The sequence below is a fragment of the Gopherus evgoodei genome, chromosome 9 (genome assembly GCF_007399415.2).
Source record: "Gopherus evgoodei ecotype Sinaloan lineage chromosome 9, rGopEvg1_v1.p, whole genome shotgun sequence".
Lineage (NCBI taxonomy): Eukaryota > Metazoa > Chordata > Testudines > Testudinidae > Gopherus > Gopherus evgoodei.
This window is the reverse complement of record NC_044330.1, coordinates 23,437,577-23,458,686: the sequence shown is the minus strand read 5'-3', so window position 1 is coordinate 23,458,686 and position 21,110 is coordinate 23,437,577. Positions and strand designations below refer to the sequence as shown.

The 21,110-nt window shown below is 40.7% G+C and overlaps 1 protein-coding gene across 1 annotated transcript in view; it reads left to right on the top strand.

Annotated features, from left to right (window-relative positions):
* Positions 1 to 579: 579 nt before the first annotated feature.
* LOC115657565 (schwannomin-interacting protein 1) overlaps positions 580 to 21,110 on the top strand; it is a 470,940-nt gene continuing 450,409 nt past the window's right edge. Inside the window, exon 1 of the mRNA XM_030575601.1 lies at positions 580 to 621. Coding sequence (XP_030431461.1) covers positions 613 to 621 — 9 coding nt within the window. The 5' untranslated portion in view covers positions 580 to 612. The remainder of the gene's footprint in view (positions 622 to 21,110) is intronic.

Below are 21,110 nucleotides of genomic sequence, written 5' to 3'. Positions count from 1 at the left end.
TCTGTGCTGGGATTAATAAAAGTCACAGCATATAGCTGAAGGAATGATTCATTTGAAGTTTGTATTGGCATGTTGGGAAGCTCTCTGTGTGTGTGTGTGTGTGTGTGTGTGTGTGTGTGTGTGTGTGTGTGTGTGTGTGTGTGTGTGTGTGTGTGTGTGTGTGTGTGTGTGTGTGTGTGCTCCCTCCTTCCCCCGCCCATATGAGCCCCCATTAACTTTTTGATTCAGTATTATTCCTGGATGAACATTTTAAAAATGAGCTGAGATGTAACATGCATGTTTCTACAGAGCCACTAAGAAAGGATTAAATTCATCTGTAAATTCAAGTTTCCTTTCATTTCCAAAACTATACATCTCCAAATTACAGTGAATTTGTTCCTGAGCTGGAGAGGTGCCAGAAGTTTCTCATCTAGCTGTCTGTGGGCTGCATTTTTTTCCCCCCTCCTTTGTGGCTTTCTGATGCTTATAGTGAACTCAACTCAAAGGTTTTTCAGCCTCAGACTTGCCTGCTATTCTGTAAGAGTCAGATCTGGCTCTGTAATACTAAGGAATACTGTTCCAGTGTCAGATTCTTAGTCTGATTTTCCCTGCAGGTGATTCGGAAACTCCAGGATGCGTCTGGTAATGTATTTAATTTTCTAAATAAGCCGCTTAGGTGTTTCCTTTGTGGGTAATTTGGTACTCTAGTGTTCTGGGTTTTTTAACTAATTGAATATGAAGATGTTGGGAAGGTTGCCTATTGCAAACACTGATGCTGTTTGTTTTAGCTGTCAGCCAAAGATGTGTAGGTAGATTTCATAAAGGGACCTTTTGTCTTTAGATAAGAGGGCTTACAAATACTGATAAGCAGATGCAATTTATAATGTACACAAAGCAATAGTAAGTTTATTAGATTTAATTTAAGACTGTATTATTCAAACTCATATTTGTGAGCACAAAAATGAGATGCGTGTTATTGTAACAGAATTAAAACAGGGTTTGAAGAAATGTCTGGGAATTCACTAAATTGTAAAAGAACGGTGATTCAGCTGCTGTAGCAGAATTTCTGTAGGTTTTTAAACTGCTGTTTATTTTTACTGGAGAAAAATGTGGCTATGGTTCATAGTAACCCTACAGGGCTTTGAGCCTCAGTATTCAGCAAGCAGTTTAGCTATTGTAAATACTAGACCTTGAATAGTAATTAGATCAATGTAAAGCTTCTGTAGCTAAGAGTTAATCTATTTGCCAATATGTAAAAAACCATATGCAAGGTCATGCGTGAAAACACACACACACACCCCATTAATTTGATGAATTCTTACAAAATATGCTGTCATATGACTCTGATTACTAAATTATTTCTACTGTAGTCAATTAACCATATTTTTTATATTCTCAAGAGAATAGTTCGATGGTTCTTGTCCCTCGTGACTTAGTTCTGAGGTGTTATTAGCTAACTTGCACATGAAAGGCATTATTATAAAATCAGATTGTTTTCTTATCCATTTTAAAAATACCTCCACAAAGTAGAGCATATTCAGTTTTGTGCCATGTGAGTTGTAAGCAATAACTTACACTTTGTATTATTTTAACAGACTTTAGAAATAATCCACATGGTCTTTTGTTTCATTCTCTACCACTTAAAATAAAGGACACTTAAAATACTGAATAAAAAGCTATTAATCTGAAATACAGTACATTGAAATGAACATATATAAGTTACATACACTAGTATATAAAACTAAGTATTATTGATTAAGAAAAGAGAGGTTGTAAAATAACACATTTTGGAGACAGTAAATTGGCATTAAACCTAATTGTAAATGGTAGTTCTGACATATCAATTTAGGGTTCTCAACAAGCAAATTAAAATGGCTTATAGACTATGCCTGCATAGCTCTCACTTAGCTATTTCTTCACTTTGGGCTTGCTCCTTTTGAATTGCATTGGGAGGGAAGAGGTCAGGTTTCACGTAGTGATATATCTGACATGGTATAGTTAGAGAATGTGGGTTGTAGCTATAGTGTGGCTATGAGAAAACAAACATTTAATGACAAATTTTATATGAAGCCAATATTAATATGAGTCTTTACATTCACTAGGACAATTTGTTGGATCAGCGGTTCTCAAACTATGGGTCAGGACCCCCAAGTGGATTGCAACCCTGTTTCAATGGGGTTGCCAGGGCTGGTGCTAGACTTGCTGGGGCCTGGGGCCGAAGCCTGAGCCCCACTGCCCAGGGCTGAATCCCAAGGGCTTCTTTCATAGACTTCTAAGGTCAGAAGGGACCATTATGATCATCTAGTCTGACCTCCTGCACAAAGCAGGCCACAGAATCCTACTCTGGGCAGTGGGACTCAGGTTATAGGCCCCTCGCCTGGGGCTGAAGCCCTTGTGCTTCAGCTTTGGTCCTCTCACCCGGGGCGGTGGGACTGAGGCTTTGGCTTCACCTCCTTTCCTCCCCCCCCACCAGTCTGGGGCTCAAGCAGGCTCAGGCTTCGAACTCCTCTCCTGGGGTTGTGTAGTAATCACTGCAATGAAGTTTGAGAACCCCTGCATTACATGATTGTAAACGAACTTGCTAAATTGCACAAGAAATAACATGCATTAGAGGAAACTAACTTATCTAGAGTTGAACATATTTACTTTATTGTCCAGCTGAAGTTTTAATATCTGTCTTACCAAAAGGTATTATGCTTGCTTTCAATATAATTGGGACGGGTTTTTTAAAAAAAAAACCACAAAGAATTTACCTCAGTACTCCAAAATTAACTAAGTGTTTAAAAATGGAATTAAATTGTTGTATGGCTATATGAAAAGTAATATCCACTGTGTGAATTATAATACTCCATTTGTTTACATCCTAATCATTATAAAGTGCAGATATTTTACCTGTTATCTTGCTTTCTAATCTTATTTTGAATTTTTATGCTATTTAAGGACTCAATCCCACATACTCTTAGACATTTCAACAGTTTATACACTCAACTAATCCTAATGAAATCAATGAAAGTATTCACATGCCTAATGCTCACAAGATCAAGTCATATTTTCCACATTAAAATTTTCTATAGTCCTGAAATACAGAGAAGAGACCAAATTTAACAAACTTCAACACTTATAGTGACTTTTGGCTTAACTCCAAGGAAACTGTATTATCAATGTTTTTGTGCCAATTTGATTTTGTAGACTTTAGATTGTTTATAAATATATAACTGCTAGGTTTTTACAGTCTGGTATGGCTACTCTAAGTTTTGCTTAATGTTTTAAAAGATATGACTCTCCAGTTTCTTATTGGATTTGAACAGGAAATAAATTTGACAGGATTAGAGTAACTTCTTCTGGTCCCCAGAAGCATACAATTTGTTGTACAGTAGCTGGAGAAGCAAATATATTGCTGTTTTGCAGTGCATGTGGTACATTCTGCATGTTGAACCTGCTCCTAGCATAGGCATCGACTCTGAGGGTGCTACAGGGTTAGTGGCAGTCAAGCAAGAGTTTCAAGGATCGCAGTGGAGCAGCTCATGGGGACTTAGGACTGACTCTGGAGTTAGGTACCTAAGCTGTTTCATGGATCACTCTGAGTGTGCCTATCAGATCAGGTCCCATTCAAAATTTGGCTGGATGAGGAGGTGTAACTTTTGAGTGATTAAAGCACTCATCTGGGGTGAGGGACACCTAGGTTCATCTTCCCCCTCTCGGCCATAGGGGGAGAAAGGATTTGAACAGGGGTTTCACACCTCTCTAATCACTGGATTATGGGATGTTCTGACATGGGGCTCTCCTGTTGAAGCTGTTTCACTATGGATAAATAATGAGTGGTTGAAGCAGGCAGACTGGACCCAAAGTCTCCCACAATCCACTCATTTTCTGCACTAAACTGTTGTCCAGTGTTGCTATATTGTGACAATTGCTGTGGTTAGATGTGGCAGAATTTTAGCAGTAGGTGATTTGTCCTGTTCTTATGGGCTCCATGATGGTGGTATCAGAGTATGATATGTAATCTTATATTTCATTATATAGTTTGATACAAGAGCATAAGAATGGCCATACTGGGTCAGAGCAAAGGTCCATCCAGCCCAGTATCCTGTCTACCAACAGTGGCCAATGCCAGGTGCCCCAGAGGAAGTGAACCTAACAAGCAATGATCAAGTGAACCTAACAAGCAAATGATCTTGCCATCCAGCTCCACCCTCTGCAAACAGAGGCTAGGGACACCATTCCTTACCCATCCTGGCTAATAGCCGTTAATGGACTTAAATGCATGTAGGTTATCTAGTTCTCTTTTAAAACCCTGTTATAGTCCTAACCTTCACAACCTCCTCAGGTCAATTTGTAATATGCGTTATTGTTTTGGATGAATGGCCTGTCTCTTTTAATATATTACTCCTGGATCTTTAAAATTCCATCTGTCCTGCAGGCTGAATTAAATTGCATGAAACTGAATCCAGCTTTTTTAAAAAAAAAGACAATCCCTACTTGCAGGACAGGTAGGATTTTGAAAGGGCCAGGAAAATATCCCATTTTTATACAAAATATCTAAGTTGTTCTCCTAGAGAAGTACTGGAATACCAATATTTAGTTTTCTTAATAAGCTACACTTCTCCTGGAAATTTAAATATGGGTTTTTGTTTTTTAACAATGAGATTTGAGGACACTAACATGCTGAATTACTTACATGCTGTAGGAAGATAGAAACATTTTAGCACATATTTTTAATACTAGACTATGTCAACTACTCTGAAAATAGAATTTGAAATATGAACAGAAATGGTCAAGATGTTTTTGAAGATACTTTCCCCTGTGTACCATTATATCTCCAGCTGAATTTGTGAATCCCATGTCGGCTTCATAAATTCAGCCACCTTACCTACTCTTGATAAGCCTAAAACAATAAAGGGAATGTTAACTCATCTACTGTGGTCATGCCCCTAATTAGGAGTGTTTTGGCAGATGCCTTTACATCAGTTTCTGAAGTGTGGAAGGTAACTGAGTTTCTTTCTCTTGCCATCCTGGGCATAATACCAGAAACAATAGGACTGGAATGTTTTTTCCAAGAGAAATTACTATTGATTATACTATCTGCTTGCCAAAAACTTGTCTTGCCAGGGATGGAAAAAAATAATGTCCACACTTCAGTAAATGGACTAATGAGTAACTCATATGTCAACTTGGAAATAGTATTACAAATACAAAAACAAACCCAACTGTTCATGTTTTTATTTGGATACTTGTAATATTCAATTTTTTGCCCTCACTTGATTAGTGTTTATAATCTGGATTTTTCTAAGCAAGTCATTTCTGTGTTACTATTCAAGCACCACGAGGATCAGTCATATGCCTGTCCCACAGGAAGCACAGTGTTTCAGACCTGATTGTTTAGTGGACTTTACTATCTCAACAGTTGAAGATGAAACAGGAGAATACCAGAAATGATACAGAGGCCAACTCTGTAAAAGGGCAGACTCAATGCGGAAACTCTAATAGGGCAAGGATATTGGTAACTTGGATATCTATTGTACCTTGTGTCTACGGTGCATTGCCCTATTTACAGTGGTTTTCAAACTTTTCAGTCTGCAGATCCCTTTCCAAATGTGTCACCTCTGAGGGTATGTGGTAGACTACAAGAGGGCATGTGAGGGGCATGTGTCTGTCCCCTCCCCCCCCCCCCACTGATTTCTGCCTTCCATTTAGCAACAGCTTCTAGAGCTTTTCAAACTTGGGGCATGCTCCCCTAAGCAAATTCGGGGGGGGGGAGGAGAAGGGGAGTGGCGACGCCAAGCGGCTTGAGCCATTCCTGCAAAGCGGGGCTCTGAGAGGAAGTGCCACCTCGACCCCCTGACTCACCTCAGCAGGCCACCTAGCCTGTCTGGGTTGGGGAAAGCACAACCAAAAATTATAACTCAGAGTGGGCTCAACTCAAAATTCAGGACTGCTTCTCCCCAACCCCAAATGTTCCTCTGTGCCCCATTGTTTGTTTGAAAAACTCTGTACTAAATAAAATGTGTCCTCCGCCATTACAGGATTTTTCTCATGTACCCTCTGATGAGATCTCACATACCCCAGTTTGAAAACTACTGTGGCTTAATGTAAACACAAGGGACAGATTACTAGAAAGAGATTGAGACATGAAAGGTAAAGGGACAACAGTGGCAGGAAAGTAGAAAAGTGTAGTTGGGGCCACGTTACCCTTTACACCACATGACTGATCATTGTCTGGTCTCCAGTGGTAACTATTTTCCAGATGGCTCCGACCCAGAAGCATCCCAGAATGGGAGGCTGCAGAGCCAATTTGTGAAGAACCATACTTCCCTTCCTCAAAGGGGGGTGTGAGGCTTAAAGAGCTTTGAGATGTCGTCTCTTTAAAGAGCTACTAGATAAAGCGTCTTATTACCATGGTTGTAAAATTTTCTTCTTGCAGTTGACTTTGACAATAGCATTTGCCATCTGTTCTTGATATACTTTAGAAACAGGACATTATTCATACAGAGATTCAGAATTTAGGAACTGCACCACAGAGCATCTGTAACTCCACCTGCTCTTGATACAGATAGATTAAACTGACCATAACCCTGTCTGTCTTCTCCAGGTGAATAGTTGGCTTTTGGACCAGCTACCATGGTTTAGCCAACCTGTGTTCTGAATGTTGGAACTTTCAGCTAATTCTCTGTGTTAGAGCACAAGATTAGCATAATTTGATTGCAACTCAGACTGAACAAACCTGCTTTGCTCGGTCTGCCTCTAGTATTAGAGGTTTTTCCTTTTTCACTTTCATCTCTAAGATGAAGCTATAGTCACAAAGGTTACTAGTTGTCTGGTGCTGCAAGTAGATACTATCATCCCTGGAAGAAAGAGGCAACAGTTAAACTCCTTAATAAAGGAAACAAGGAGTCCAGTGGCACCTTAAAGATTAACAGATTTAGTTGGGCATAAGCTTTCGTTGGTTAACCCCCCCCCCCACTTCTTCAGATACCCTCTGATAAAAGGAAGTTCTGCTCACTAGAAAAGCTGCGTGCAATGATCTGAAAGTTGATGATCTGAGCAATCTGATTCTTTAACCTCTAGTACTTGATTTAAAAACAAAACACAATGAACTATTGTTGGAAAAGTAGCTATGTAAAATGACAAGTCTCCCTCAATGGGTCTGTTCCTTGTGTACTTAGTGTTTTTCTGTATTTTGTGGGTGACAAAAATAATTGTGTTATACAGGATCTAGCACACTATTGATTCTTAATTAATAATAAGCTTTGGGAGAATGATCTGCAGTCTATTGTGGCTTGCACATCAACAGAATTGTTAACTATATTTTAATTGCTTGGGCCCACCTTCCCATCCATTAAAACTGTCAACTTAATTAAAAGCAATGAAATAACCTAATTTAGTCTCAGGGCATAATTTGGAGATAGTGGGATAGCGAACTGTAACTGAGGGCATAATTTGACCTGCAGAACCTTGTAACTGGTGATGATAGAAAACACTCAGTTTTGCATGAGAAGTATTATACTTTCCTGCATAGGTTCGTTCCATTTATTTATGTCCCAGGTAATTAACTGCCTTTGATGAAAAGCAAAAATCAGTCTGTCCCTGTTCAGAATACATCTGACCTCCCAAGTACTTTTGTAAAACAATAACCTTCTGTGGCACTGTCATGAATTTTTTTTTCTGGGACACTTTTTATGACTTGTTCATGAAATATAATTTTTTTTTCTTGTCAAACAGTTTCACTTAATTACAGCTTCTAAATGTTTTTTATAATCCTAAAATGATCTCCAGAGCACTTCTCAAACCAGTACAGTAACGTCTCACTTAGTCATCCTGGTTAACGTTGTTTCGTTGTTACGTTGCTGATCAATTAGGGAACATGCTTGTTTAAAGGGGTTTTGCAATGCTCCCTTCTAACGTTGCAGCTGCCTGCTTTGTCTACTGCTTGCAGGAAGAGCAGCCCATTACATCTAGCTGATGGGGGCTTCTAACCAGGGTGGACCGGCAGCCCCCCTATCCACTCCCTGCTCCCTAAATTCCCTGTACTGCAGCCACCCAACAGGCTATCAATTGTAGGCTATCAACTGCTGGCAGTTCAGCTGTCCCTCCCCTCTGCCCCCCCGCTGCCATGTGCTGCTTCTGCCCTCTGCCTTGGAACTGCTCCCAGAGACTCCTGCTTGCTGTGCAGGAGGGGAAGGGGAGGACTAATGTCAGGGTGTCCCCCTCCCTCCTGCACCCCACTTACCCCTTCTCCATATAGAGCAGGGAGGGGACATAGACAGAGAGAGCTTGGGGCAGCAGCTGCTGTCTCAACTTCCTGATCCACTTAAAAAGACAATGCACTTGAGTGGGTGAGCTTACTTAAAGGGGCAGTGTGCATCTGTCTCTCTCTCCCACACACAAGGTGTGTGTCTGTCTCTGTCTGCTATGCTGTCTTCCCTCCCTCATGTTCGTGCTGCCTTGTGTGAGAGCCTACGTTAACAACAATGTGTTAACCCTTGAGGGCTCAGCCGAGCCCTAGTTCATCATTTAGCAGCAAGGCATTCCCTGGGAAATATCCCTCCCTCTTCTACCCTCTAACTTCACCACCTCAACCAAGCTTCACAACCATCATAGCTCTGAACAGTATTAAAGTGTTTGTTTAAAACATACTGTGTGTATATCTACATAATATATAGTTTTTTGTCTGGTGAAAAAAAATTCCCTGGAAACGACCTCCCCCCCATTTGCATTAATTTTTATGGGGAAATTGGATTTGCTTAACATCGTTTCACTTAAAATCACATTTTTCAGGAACATAACTACAATATTAAGCGAGGAGTTACTGTACATTGTTCCTGAGCCTGCAATCAGATCCACATAGTCAGGGTCATGAGAGCTTGGTGTCACTGAAATGCTGAATCATTTTTTAAAAAAGTGGGGAGAAGTTGGGGGCTGGAGTACCTAGACTTGAATGGGACACTGCAGAGACATAAGGGTCTGGTCATGTAGATTCTATTGCAGGACTGTATCGAGCACTGTTGCTTGTTCAATCAAAATGATCCAAAAATATTTTGGCTTCTTGGCTACATGAAATTGCAGCTTACCCTTGAGCTGTATTGTTGCCAACTCCTGCAACATTGTGCATCTCCTGATACTTGTTTTTCTTAAAGCCCTGGCTCCCGAAATCCTCATTGTGTGAGAATCTATATTAAAAAATGAAAGCAGAAAGTAAGTTTCTATCCTCATGGTTGCCCAGAAAAGCTTGCAAATGTGAATCCTGCATGCTTAAAAGCCAGAAGACAAATAAAAAGAATCCAACATTTATTAGTTTAAAATCTCATATTTAATTCACTCCCATGACTCTTTTGAGGGCATGATCCTCACATTTTGAATGCTAATGAACTGTAGCTGAAATCTAAGAGTGAATACTATCCCAAATATATCAAATTTAATAAATTAGAATAGTCCATTTCACATTTTGGTGTTTAAATTTACTTTTTAATACTTTTTTTAAAACAAAAGTAAATTAATGTGTAAATTATATTCAAATTCTTCTTATTTGTAACTTTCTTAGAAGGAAACATTTAACAATCCAAAGAGAAAACAAAAAGCAAAGATAAAAATAATAAAGAAATCACTGTGAAAGGTGTCAGTTTTATTTTTCCTATTCACTGTCTCCTTCCCATTTCCACCTTTTTAAGTTGGCACTGGGCAGAGGGGTCTTTCCTTCGTGTATAAGATAGCAGATGAACAGGGTTATATTTTTAACTATCTTCACATTGTAGAACAACTGTCTAGACTTACCAGACATTTTAAAAACTCTGCATTTTGATGATCTGATACCATTCTATTCTCTCTTCTGTTCCCATTTATTTCCACATGTACTGAAGCAAGTATCTGTCTGCAAAACTGAGTCTTGGTGTTGCCAACACTCAATTTCAAGAGTGACTTTTTTGACTGCGCATGATCTTGCATAAAGCCATAGACTGCTCACAGTTGCCTGCAGTTTGCGCTTTCTCTACTAGAGGTTGCTGCATCACTTGTAGAATATGGGGGAGCCATTATAGCTGCCGGCTGTTTCCAGGTTTCCCAGCTCCCAGTGTGCTCTGATCAGGGCAGGAATGTGAAGCAGGCAGAGCAGTGAGGAACTGCCACCTACCTCCAGCCCACTGATGTGTACAGCAGCAGCCTTAGATCCCCACAATAGTATACTGCAACATATGGAGGGGGAGGAGCCACTGAAACAGGAGGCCATAAGGATTCTAGCTGGGTGGCTCCTTCCTTGCCCCAGCAAACATGCTACCTTGTGGACAGGAGCAGCCTCTGGAGCCTGCTGAGAGGGCCCACTGGAGCATGGTAGGGGAGCAGGAGCTACAGGGCACTGACAGAGCCAAGGAGGGGGCCTGAAGGAAATATTGGAGTCGGATATGGGAGTGGGAGTGGGAGGCACAGGAGTCTGATATGGGAGTGGGAGGCACAGGAGCCCTCGAGGGGAGTGAGTAGAACTGAGATGCACACTCCCATGTGTGCATCTGTTACCAGGTAGTGTGGTGGAGTGAGCTGACCTGGGCTATGGTGTCAGGAGGTGGAGTCTGGTGGGAGAAGGGCAAGTGGGGCTGCAATGTATTCAGGGAAAGGTGGATAAGAAAATCAGCGTGACCTTATATTTGGAAATTGTGAAATGGTGCAGGACTCTCTCAATCCTGACCAGGGCCTTTGGGTGCTACCATAATATAAATGAATAATAGTAGCCTAGTCAGAGGAGCTTTCTGGTCCTTATGCACTAGCAATTTTGCTATTCTGTTTTAGGTTCACAGAACTTAAGGGGAATGTGTAACTTTACTGTTTCCCACCCCCTCAAAAACACCCCGGCAAAACTTTGGTTCTGTAAAAGCCCAATCTTACAAACGCTAAAGGTATGTCCTAAACTATGTGGCAGTGTCTTTTCTTCTAAAGAGGACTTAAGAACCAGCTACTGAGATCAGTGATGATTGCTGTGCAGCTTGCCACAGAACAAAAATCCTAGTGTGACAATTATTGATCTAGAAACATTCAGATTTGTAATCACTGTGAAGCCCCAATGGAAAATGTCTCTCCTGCAAGGTGAGAAGTTTGGCCAGAAATATTGGTGAGTTTTACATTCGGCAGAGAAGTAAAGGAGGATGATATCAAACGGGTGCTGGAATCATTTTATAGTGGAGGTGCTGACAGCCACTGAACCAAACTGTAAACCCTGCATATAATGGAAACCACTTCAAGCCAGGGTGTGCTGCAGCACCTAGTTCCAGCACTTATGATGTCAAGACAAGTGCTTCCAGATCCATTCTTTAATACTTAGTGACTGATATCAGCCTCTTCATTTCTTTGGTCTCCCAAAAGTAAGAGCTGCTTGCTTATTTAAAAAAAAACCACCCTCAACCAAACAAAAAATCCTCTACATTTAAAAAGTTTGCACTTAAATGTCCATGAAAAGGCAAAATGATTTGGTTTTAAATCAACAGTCAGGTTTTTGAGGCAATAACCCTAAACGCTATACTATGAAAATGATTCTCTAGTGATGGTTTAAGTTAACATGAGGTTCTATAGAAATCATGTGGTCATCAAGCATTAGTGTAGTTTTAGAACAACATAACATTGCAATCTAGGAAACTTAGGTTTTCACAAAAACCTAAATCATGAAGCAAGTTAACATTATTTTTTTGCTTAGTGAGAAGTGCACCAGCAAATTAATGTAATTGAAGCAGAAAATTTAACTACCAATCTACAAATTAGTCTGTCTCCTCTAAGTTTATGACTTGAAGTAACATCTTTGGGTGAAGTGTTGTAACTAAAAAGTAAAGCAGAGGCCTGAGGATGATGAATGTGCCCTGTAGTACTAGAATACTGAGAAGTCTGTAGGTTTTTTTTGTTTTTTGTTTTTTGTTTTTGGTAAAGTATAGATTACTAGATGTATCATTAGGACATTGAACCTATTTAATTGCGAGGCAAGGGATGAGAAGCAATTACATATAGACCTTATTGACTGCTTCTGACACTAAGCAGCATATTAATATTCTTACATGAATTTTAATTTAAAATATTGACTTTATTATCCTTTAATTTAGTAAATGTTGTAAGCAAAGCAATGAGATCAATGATAGATATGCTCCACAAAACTTAATATGTAGAAGTATTCTTCTCTGCACAAAGATGAAGTGGCCTAAGACCATGATTACAACTGGTGTTAATCATAAGTTTAAAAGCATTAAGTAACTTAGCATCCTACATTTATAATTGACTATGACGTACCCAGTGATATCTGACTGTGTAAACTGTATTGTACTATTGGATCTTGGACTGGTGGAAAAGATTAATGGTAAAAATATTTCTCTTCCTACAAAAGTTGAGGTATTAATTAAGGCATAAATATTTGAAATCATGGCTTGTTAGGACTGAGCACTATATAATAACAGCACTTTTCAAGTTTATTACTGTTTTCAGTACCACAGATGGCTGCAAATTGTAGTGTTCTCTTATTGTCTTTCCCCTCTGCCAAATTAACAAAAGAATGTTAAATCTCGTCTAGCCATAATACAGTGCATATGTTCATTGTGTAAACTGATTTATTACACTTCTGAATTGCTCAGAAAGGAGCAAAATGTGTATGTTGTTTGGTTACTGGGTTTATTTTGGGACTCAAATGTATGTTCTGTACTTAATAAGACTGGTTGCAAGGTGAATAATTTTGTATTTGATTGTCAGCAAGGCTGTTTTTGAGTGCTTTTGTTCTGTCTGGCCTTTAAATAGTCTTCTGTATACCTAACCAAGGAGGTAGGTGGCATGTGCTTTTAATACCCATTCCCCTTCCATGGGTAGGGTTACCACCTGGCCAGTATTTGACTGGTCTGGCAGTTTTTATGGATTTGCCAGTTGCCAGGAAAATAATTGAATCTTCCCCTCCCCCCTACTTTTTAAATGTGGGTCTAAAGTGTTGCATTATTATCACAGCACACTTGGATATCTAATGTTAAAAGTTTCTGTGTCCAGCTAAAGATTCTGCAGTGTTCCCACTTCCACAGTTTAAGTGATAACAGATCAAAATTGTTGAAATACAGCGGCTGTCTGCCCACCAATATGCAAAGAGCACCATCTGTGTGAGAGAGGGGGTTTGAGTCATGCAAGAATGAGACGATGTGTGAGGCTATAGATCGGGGTGGCCAACCTGTGGCTCCGGAGCCACATGCAGCTCTTCAGAAGTTAACAGGTGACTCCTTGTGTAGGCATCGACTCTGGGGCTGGAGCTACAAGCGCCAACTTTCCAATGTGCTGGTGGGTGCTCACTGCTCAACTCCTGGCTCTGTCACAGGTCCTGCCCCCACTCCACCCCTTCCTGCCCCCTCCCCTGAGGCTGCTGGGCCCTCGCTCCTCCCTCAGAGCCTCCTGCATGCCATGAAACAGCTGATTGGGATGTGTGGGAAGGGAGGGGGAGGTGCTGATTGGTGGGGCTGCCAGTGGATAGGAGGCACTGGGAATGGGAGGGGAGCTGATGGGGGACGGGGGTGCTGCTGATGTATTACTGTAGCTCTTTGGCAATGTACATTGGTAAATTCTGGCTCCTTCTCAGGCTCAGGTTGGCCATCCCTGCTGTAGATCATATCTAGGTGTGTTATCTCTTTAGATACGATAAGTGGCTGTTGAAGGTGGGGGATTGCGGAGTTGCCTTGTGGTTGAAGGTTGGGATTGCGGCAGGCCCTCCTTGGGGGTGGGTGGTGCTGGGTTTTGGATTTGTTTGTTTGTTTTTTTAAATTTCAAAAGTGGTAACTCTATCTATGGGTGATGTAGGGGTTGCAGTAACTTTCAGGGTATGCTATGGGCCTTACTGGATTGCTCCTTTAGTACCAGGAAGAAATTATCCTACCAAACAAAAATGACCGGTGACATGTAGGTTTTTCGCCTCCCTCCCCAGCCCACTGCCCCCCCCCAGCACTGTAGAGACTTTGTTCCCTTAAGAATAAAAGGACTATTTCTCATCAAACTTTAGCCACCCCATTTTGGGGTGGAGGGGAGGGATGGTAGGTATCATGAGGCCAACTCTTGAGGTAAATGGGGTCCATGGGCTAGGCCCCAGTTGAGTTGGAAAGTGGCTGCATTTATGTCTCTCAGAGATCAAGGCGCACCTCATCTTCCCTCAACGGTTTGAGGGTTGCTTGAAGAAAGTAGGCTGAAGGTCACTTTCCTCCCTATTCGCTGATAGTGGATTAAAGCCAATGCTTCCCTCATGCTGGACTCTTACATTAAGTAGAAGAGTTGTGGGGCTGCTGTCCCCCTTTGTAAGTTAAAATTGTAGCTGGCTGCTTTTATCAGTCTTCCGTGTTGGCATGTTTTAATTCATGTGAGTGATCTGTGCTTAAGTGATTGATATAACACTAACCCCCAGAAACAATACCAGTGCTGGTTGGTTTTTTTTAGTTATGGGGTCAACATTTTTCTGACTGTCAGTCAGGACAACAGCTTGGAAAAACATATATTGGTCCTGAAAGCAAAAGTCTTTCCCACGTAGGGTTAGCCATTACTTCATCCCCAAAACCACTAGATGTAGAGCCTGATACTTGATATACTTTTAAAGCTGAGACAGCCAACTTTCAGGGCATAAAAGCATTTGTTTCTAAGTGTTCATGTCTAGCACATGGTTAAACTGGAGGGAAGGGGAGAGCAAGACGTCACTCAGAATGATATAGATGTAAGGTCTGAAATCTAGCAAAGCACTGTAGGCACTCCCAGTTTTTCAGTCTTACACAGCAGTTGTTTTTATCCCTGTTGGTTTGTGATGTCTGACCTTACTCTGTTGAACTTCATTGGTGTGGTGGATCTTTGGCCTGTTTTTTAGAACAGTGTGAAAGAGCAATACAAATCAATTTAAAATGCATGTGAGAAATTCTTATCCGTTCTAGTGTACAAAGCAGCCTGATCTATTAAGCTTGATGATCTAAAGCAGGGCTATAATGTATGCTTAACTACAGAGCATGTAGGCAGTCCCCTGCACAGCCACTATAAGAACTGCAGACACACATTTACCTTTGAGTTGACCCATCCTTCACTAAGCTTCAGCTCATGCAAAATAGGTACCACATGCTTAAGTAGAGCAGGTCAATGTGAGTGTATCATGCCTGTGCTCTGCACTGGCTTTCACTTCACTTCTGTGCAATTTGTGATGTTTTTATATATGTCCTAAATGGTCTTGGACTTGGCTAATTCAGAGACTGCCACTTCCCTAGTTAAATAGCACTTAATGCTCAGTGAGAATACTCTGTTTGCCTGCCTGCAGTTAAGGTGGGAGTGGGCTGCAAGGTTTCTCCTCTCTGGATCTGCTGCTGCTTATTATCTGATGGCTTTTGAAGTACACCACTAGACAGTCTGGATTTCAAACTACCATGGAATTGATTGAACCTGGGAGACATGAGAGTGAGTTATCCGGATTTTCTGTCCAGAATACTTGGCTACTTTGTAAGGTGGTGATTCTTGTATTCATGCCTAGATATTCTAGACATCTCCTCACTCGATCTGAACTCCAGCTGGAATGAGAATCTGATCATTGCCTTAAAATCACAGTTGTAGTTTAACATTTTCCTTGCTGTTCATTCTAACTCTACCACAGTGGTTCTCAAACTTTTGTATTGGTGACCCCTTTCACAAAGCAAGCCTCTGAGTGTGGCCCTCCAATATAAATTAAAAACAGTTTTTTATATTAAACACTATTATAAATGCTGGAGGCAAAGCAGGGTTTGGGGATTGAGACTGACAGCCTGTGACTCCCGAGGGGTCATGACCCCTAATTTGAGAATCTCTGCTCTAACACTTGGGTTTGTTTGTTTTTGTTTTTTTTAAAGAAAAAATGTTAATACTACTCAAATCTGGATCCAACTAATAGGGAATAATGTATCTTGTTGGGTTTCAGTGACAAAATATTTGTCAGGCACCTGCACACAGCTTTCTTAGTCAGTAAATACAGCTAAAATGCTCAATCTGTTTAGTTTAAAAAATCTTTCTGTAGCAGTGAGGAGGAAGCTGATGATGATTACTGAGAGAGTTAATTTATTTTAGTCTACTTGGAAAACACTCTGTCTTGCATTTTCTTTGTAAGAAAAGCAAGATGAGTAAACACTTCAGTGAATACTCATTGATCCTCTTTGCATCAAAGGAGCTGTTGGGTAAAAAGTTTACTAATAAATAGTTCAGTTTGATACAATAATCTTCATTTTGGAGTACAATCAAATATGAAATGTCCTCATGGGGAAATCTTGCCTAATTTGCCTTTATGCCTGTGAAATTTCTCATATTTGCTGATAGCTGAACTTTGCTTATTTAGTTCAGATCTGAAGGCCTCAATTTTCCCTTCTTATACACACTAGGGGCCACATTTGGTCCATAGATACTCATATAATTCATATTAACTTCAGTGAGAGCCTGTGCATAGATCTGAGGGAAGAATCTGGCCCCATGTGTGTTGTATAATTTATGCGAGTAAGCAGATTTAAATTATGTAAATTACTGTCTGCACTGAATCCACCATCTGGAAGAAATCATACATACAAAAATCTGTGGGAGTAATACGTGGGACTGAGTATCACTGAAAAGGGAACAAGATTTGATGTAATAAAGGAACAACTTGCCCTATAAACAAATATTTCAGCTACTACTGTCTAATAGTAAAGCTATTCTTCCATAATAGCCAGCATAAATTAATGGTGCTAAAACAAGTATTTAAAGTTAGCTGTAATATGAAGATTACTAGAACTAGCTCAATGCTTGTTGGTATTGGAATGGAGGATGCATATTAGGAACAGGGGGAAGGGCTGGTATAAGGGTTCCACAGAAAGCTGAGGGACCATTCAGGAACCTTGAGGTAAATTTGTTTTAATTTGGGGTCCAATTCTGCTGCCCTCCTGCACATGAATCCTCTTACAGTCAATGGTAATTGTGTGTCTAAAAGGACTAACAGAGTGGTAAAATGTTAGTGTTACTGTAGTGAAACTGCCATTCTGGTGTTTTGGGGCATGTCTACCCTGCAAGTTGACACACATGGCTGGCCTGTGCCAGTTGACTTGGGCTTACAGAGCCTGGGCTGCGGGGCTGTTTCGTTGTGGCTAGGGCTGCAGCCTGAGCTCTGGGGCCTCCCACCTCTCAGGTCCTACAGCCAGGGGCAGCTCTAGACATTTCGCCGCCCCAAGCATGGCGGCATGCCGCGGGGGGTGCTCTGCCGGTTGCCGGTCCCGCAGCTCCAGTGGACCTCCCGCAGGTGCCCCACCAGAGCTGCGGGACCAGCGGACCCTCAGCAGGTACGCTGCCAAAGGTAGCCTGCCTACCGCCTTCCCAGCGACCGGCAGAGCGCCCCCCCACAGCTTGCCGCTCCAAGCACGCACTTGGCATGCTGGGGCCTGGAGCCGCCCCTGCCTACAGCCCAGGCTCTAGTAACAGGATGGACATCTGCACTGCAATTAAACAGTCCCACAAGCCCCAGTCAGCTGGCATGGGCCAGCTGCAGGTTTTTATTTGCAGTGCAGACATACCCTCAGAGGCCCTTGTGATCATGCTCCTATGATCAAACTGTAATAGCTGTGCTAACTTCTCATGCTCTGCGTTCCGATGGAGTAATCATTGCATGAGAAGAACTTCAGTGTTTAAAATAACCCAACAAAATTGCCTCATTTGCAGTGTTAACCTTACCTCTTGGTAGCAGTTGTGAGTCAGCAAGACAGCAGTTGTTTCAAGGACAATTCAGAAAACCTATATGAAACATGTAAGTTGATGTTAAGTAGGTCTAGTTTTTTAAAAAAGTAAATAAAAATAATCAAATGTAAAAATGAATAAATATTTGTGCCCTTTTTTGTAAATGAGTCTAACATAACAATGAAAGACATTTCAGAAATGAAAACAATGGCTGAACTTTGTCAAGACAAAGACGTATTAGATATCTGCCAACCAATGGACCTCAAAGGAAGAGAGTGATTCACTTTATTTTGCTTCTTACTGACCTTTACAAGTGCTGACTAATGATTTTCAGGAATCCTAGTTTAGGGGACAAAGCAAAACAAAAATGATGCAATTACTATAAGTGATCATGCTATAGTGGAGTTAACAGTAAAGAGGATGTAACTAGTTAAGGTTAGTACAACATACTGAAGCATTCACTGCTTAAATGTAAAATTGTGCAGGAGCTTTTTTAAAAGAATTAAATTTTATAGTGTATTTAACAATGGCTCAGTGGGAACAAGTAGAGGGCACCGAGAAGCAAGCAAAGTCACCGGGACTAGATAGCATTCACCCAAGAGTTCTGAAAGAACTCATATGTGAAATTGTGGAACTATTAACTATGTTTTGTAACCTGTCCTTTAAATCAGCTTCTGTACCCAATGACTGGAAGATAGCTAATGTAACGCCAATATTAAAGGGCTCTAGAGGCGATCACAGCAATTAGACTGGTAAGACTAACGCCAGTACCGGGCAAATTAGTTAAAACAATAGTAAAGAACTAAATTTGTCAGACACATAGAAGAACCACAAATTGTTGGGCAAAAGTCAACATGGTTTCTATAAAGGGAAATCGTGTCTTACTAATCTATTAGAGTTTTTTTTGAAGGGGTCAATAAACATGTGGACAAGGGGGATCCAGTGGACATAGTATACTTAGATTTCCAAAAAGCCTTTGACAAGGTCCCTCACCAAAGGCTCTTACGTAAATTAAGTTGTCATGGGATAAAAGGGAAGATCCTTTTATGGATTGAGAACTGGTTAAAAGACAGGGAACAAAGGGTAGGAATAAATGGTAAATTTTCAGAATGGAGAGGGGTAACTAGTGGTGTTCCCCAAGGGTCAGTCCTCGGACCACTCCTATTCAATTTATTCATAAATGATCTGGAGAAAGGGGTAAACAGTGAAGTGGCAAAGTTTGCAGACGATACTAAACTGCTGAAGATAGATAAGACCAAAGTGGACTGTGACGAACTTCAAAAAGATCTCACAAAACTAAGTGATTGGGCAACAAAATGGCAAATGAAATTTAATGTGGATAAATGTAAATTAATGCACGTTGGAAAAAAATAACCCCAACTATAAATACAATATGATGGGGGGCTAATTTAGTTACAACTAATCAGGAAAGAGATCTTGGAGTCATCGTGGATAGTTCTCTGAAGACATCCACGCAGTGTTCAGCAGCAGTCAAAAAAGCAAACAGGATGTTAGGAGTAATTAAAAAAGGATAGAGAATAAGATGGAGACTTATTGCCCTTATATACATCCATGGTACACCCACATCTTGAATATTGTATACAGATGTGGTGTCCTCATCTCAAAAAGATATACTGGCACTAGAAAAGGTTCAGAGAAGGGCAAATAAAATGATTAGGGGTTTGGAATGGGTCCCATATGAGGAGAGATTAAAGAGGCTAGGACTTTTCAGCTTGAAAAAGAGGAGACTAAGGGGGAATAGGATAGAGGTATATAAAATCATGAGTGGTGTGGAGAAAGTGAAGAAGGAAATGTTGTTTACTTGTTCCCATAATACAAGAAGTAGGAGCCACCAAATGAAATTAATGGGCAGCAGGTTTAAAACAAATAAAAGGAAGTTCTTCTTCACACAGTCAACCTGTGGAACTCCTTGCCTAAGGAGGTTGTGAAGGCTAGATCTATAACAGGGTTCAAAAGAGAACTAGATAAATTCATGAAGGTTAAGTCCATTAATGACTATTAGCCAGGATGGGTAAGGAATTGTGTCCCTAGCCTCTGTTTGTCAGAGGGTGGAGATGGATGGCAGGAGAGAGATCACTTGATCATTACCTGTTATGTTCACTCCCTCTGGGGACCTGGCATTGGCCAATGTCGGCAGACAGGATGCTGGGCTGGATGGACCCTTGGTCTGACCTAGTATGTCCGTTCTTATGTTCTAAAGCTTACATCAGAAAAGTACTGCTTAAGATCTCAACCAAATGAAATAGGGGGAAAAAGCTTTAGAAAACCTCATACAGTAAAAGCTTTGTTATCCAGCATGTTGCGGGAATTGGGGATGCCAGGTAATCAAAAATTCTGGTTAACTAATGGAATACCAATTTTCAAAGAATTAGAATACAATAAAATGAATAAAGTGTAGAATAGTATACAGGTACTCACCAATCCAGTAGTAATACTGCACTGCAGAGAGGTTGGTTTCTTGAAGCACTTAGGTGTATACAAGTTTTCTATACTGTAGGTTATCTTATAACACTACAAATCACTATGGGCAGTGCGAGGTGTACACCCAGATCACTACAGATAAACTTAACACTAAAACTATTCTGAACATAATTAGTTTCTTTGATTCAGAAGGCACTTCAGGATCTTGCAGTGCCTCAGGGTCATCATTATCAACATCAGTTACCGCTGTAGATATAGAAGGTGTAGGAGACGGGGCTGAATCTCTAATGACCCTATGATACCACACTGGAAGCTGCTTTTTTGAATAAATCCCTGATATCAGTTTGCTTACTTCACTCCTGCCTCTTTTTGCATAAAAGTAGAGTGCAGAATGTGCAATTGCATAACCTCCTGGGCAGTATACTAGTCCCAAGCAGTAGACTGAAGATTTGTATTGGGAGATATCAGAAATTCTGGCTAATAGAGCTTTCCGGTTGATAAAGTGCCAGATAACACAGCTTTTACTGTAAAATACTTTATGAAAATAGTGCCTCAGAAGATAAATTAAGAGAATTCATGGGAAGAATTTTAAATATAAATAAAACTGTATTAAGTAGAAATAAATCAAGGTGGTATTGAGCCTCAAATACATATACAAACTTGGATCAAGAAAGAACAACAAATGTTGGAACTACTGAGATGTTGGAAACCACCGCACAGGCTCTGGGAATGCAGATGGATTCCATTATTTTTGTCCAAGGTGTCCATGAGAACAGGGAAGAAAAAGAAATTATTTGGATAATTGGAAAGAAATGTGCCCTTTTTTCTCCTTTGAGGAGGCCCGTGAAGGATCATATAATCTTTGCTAGCTTGGGGCATGATTGTGCCACTCTTTCTCACATTGAAATAGTGAGAGTACTCGCAGCTACTATTTGATGTGTGGGTGGCAGACTTTCACACTTAGGGATCAGTTATGTTATTTAACAAACATGGTAAAGTGGTGCCCCTGGAGAAGCATT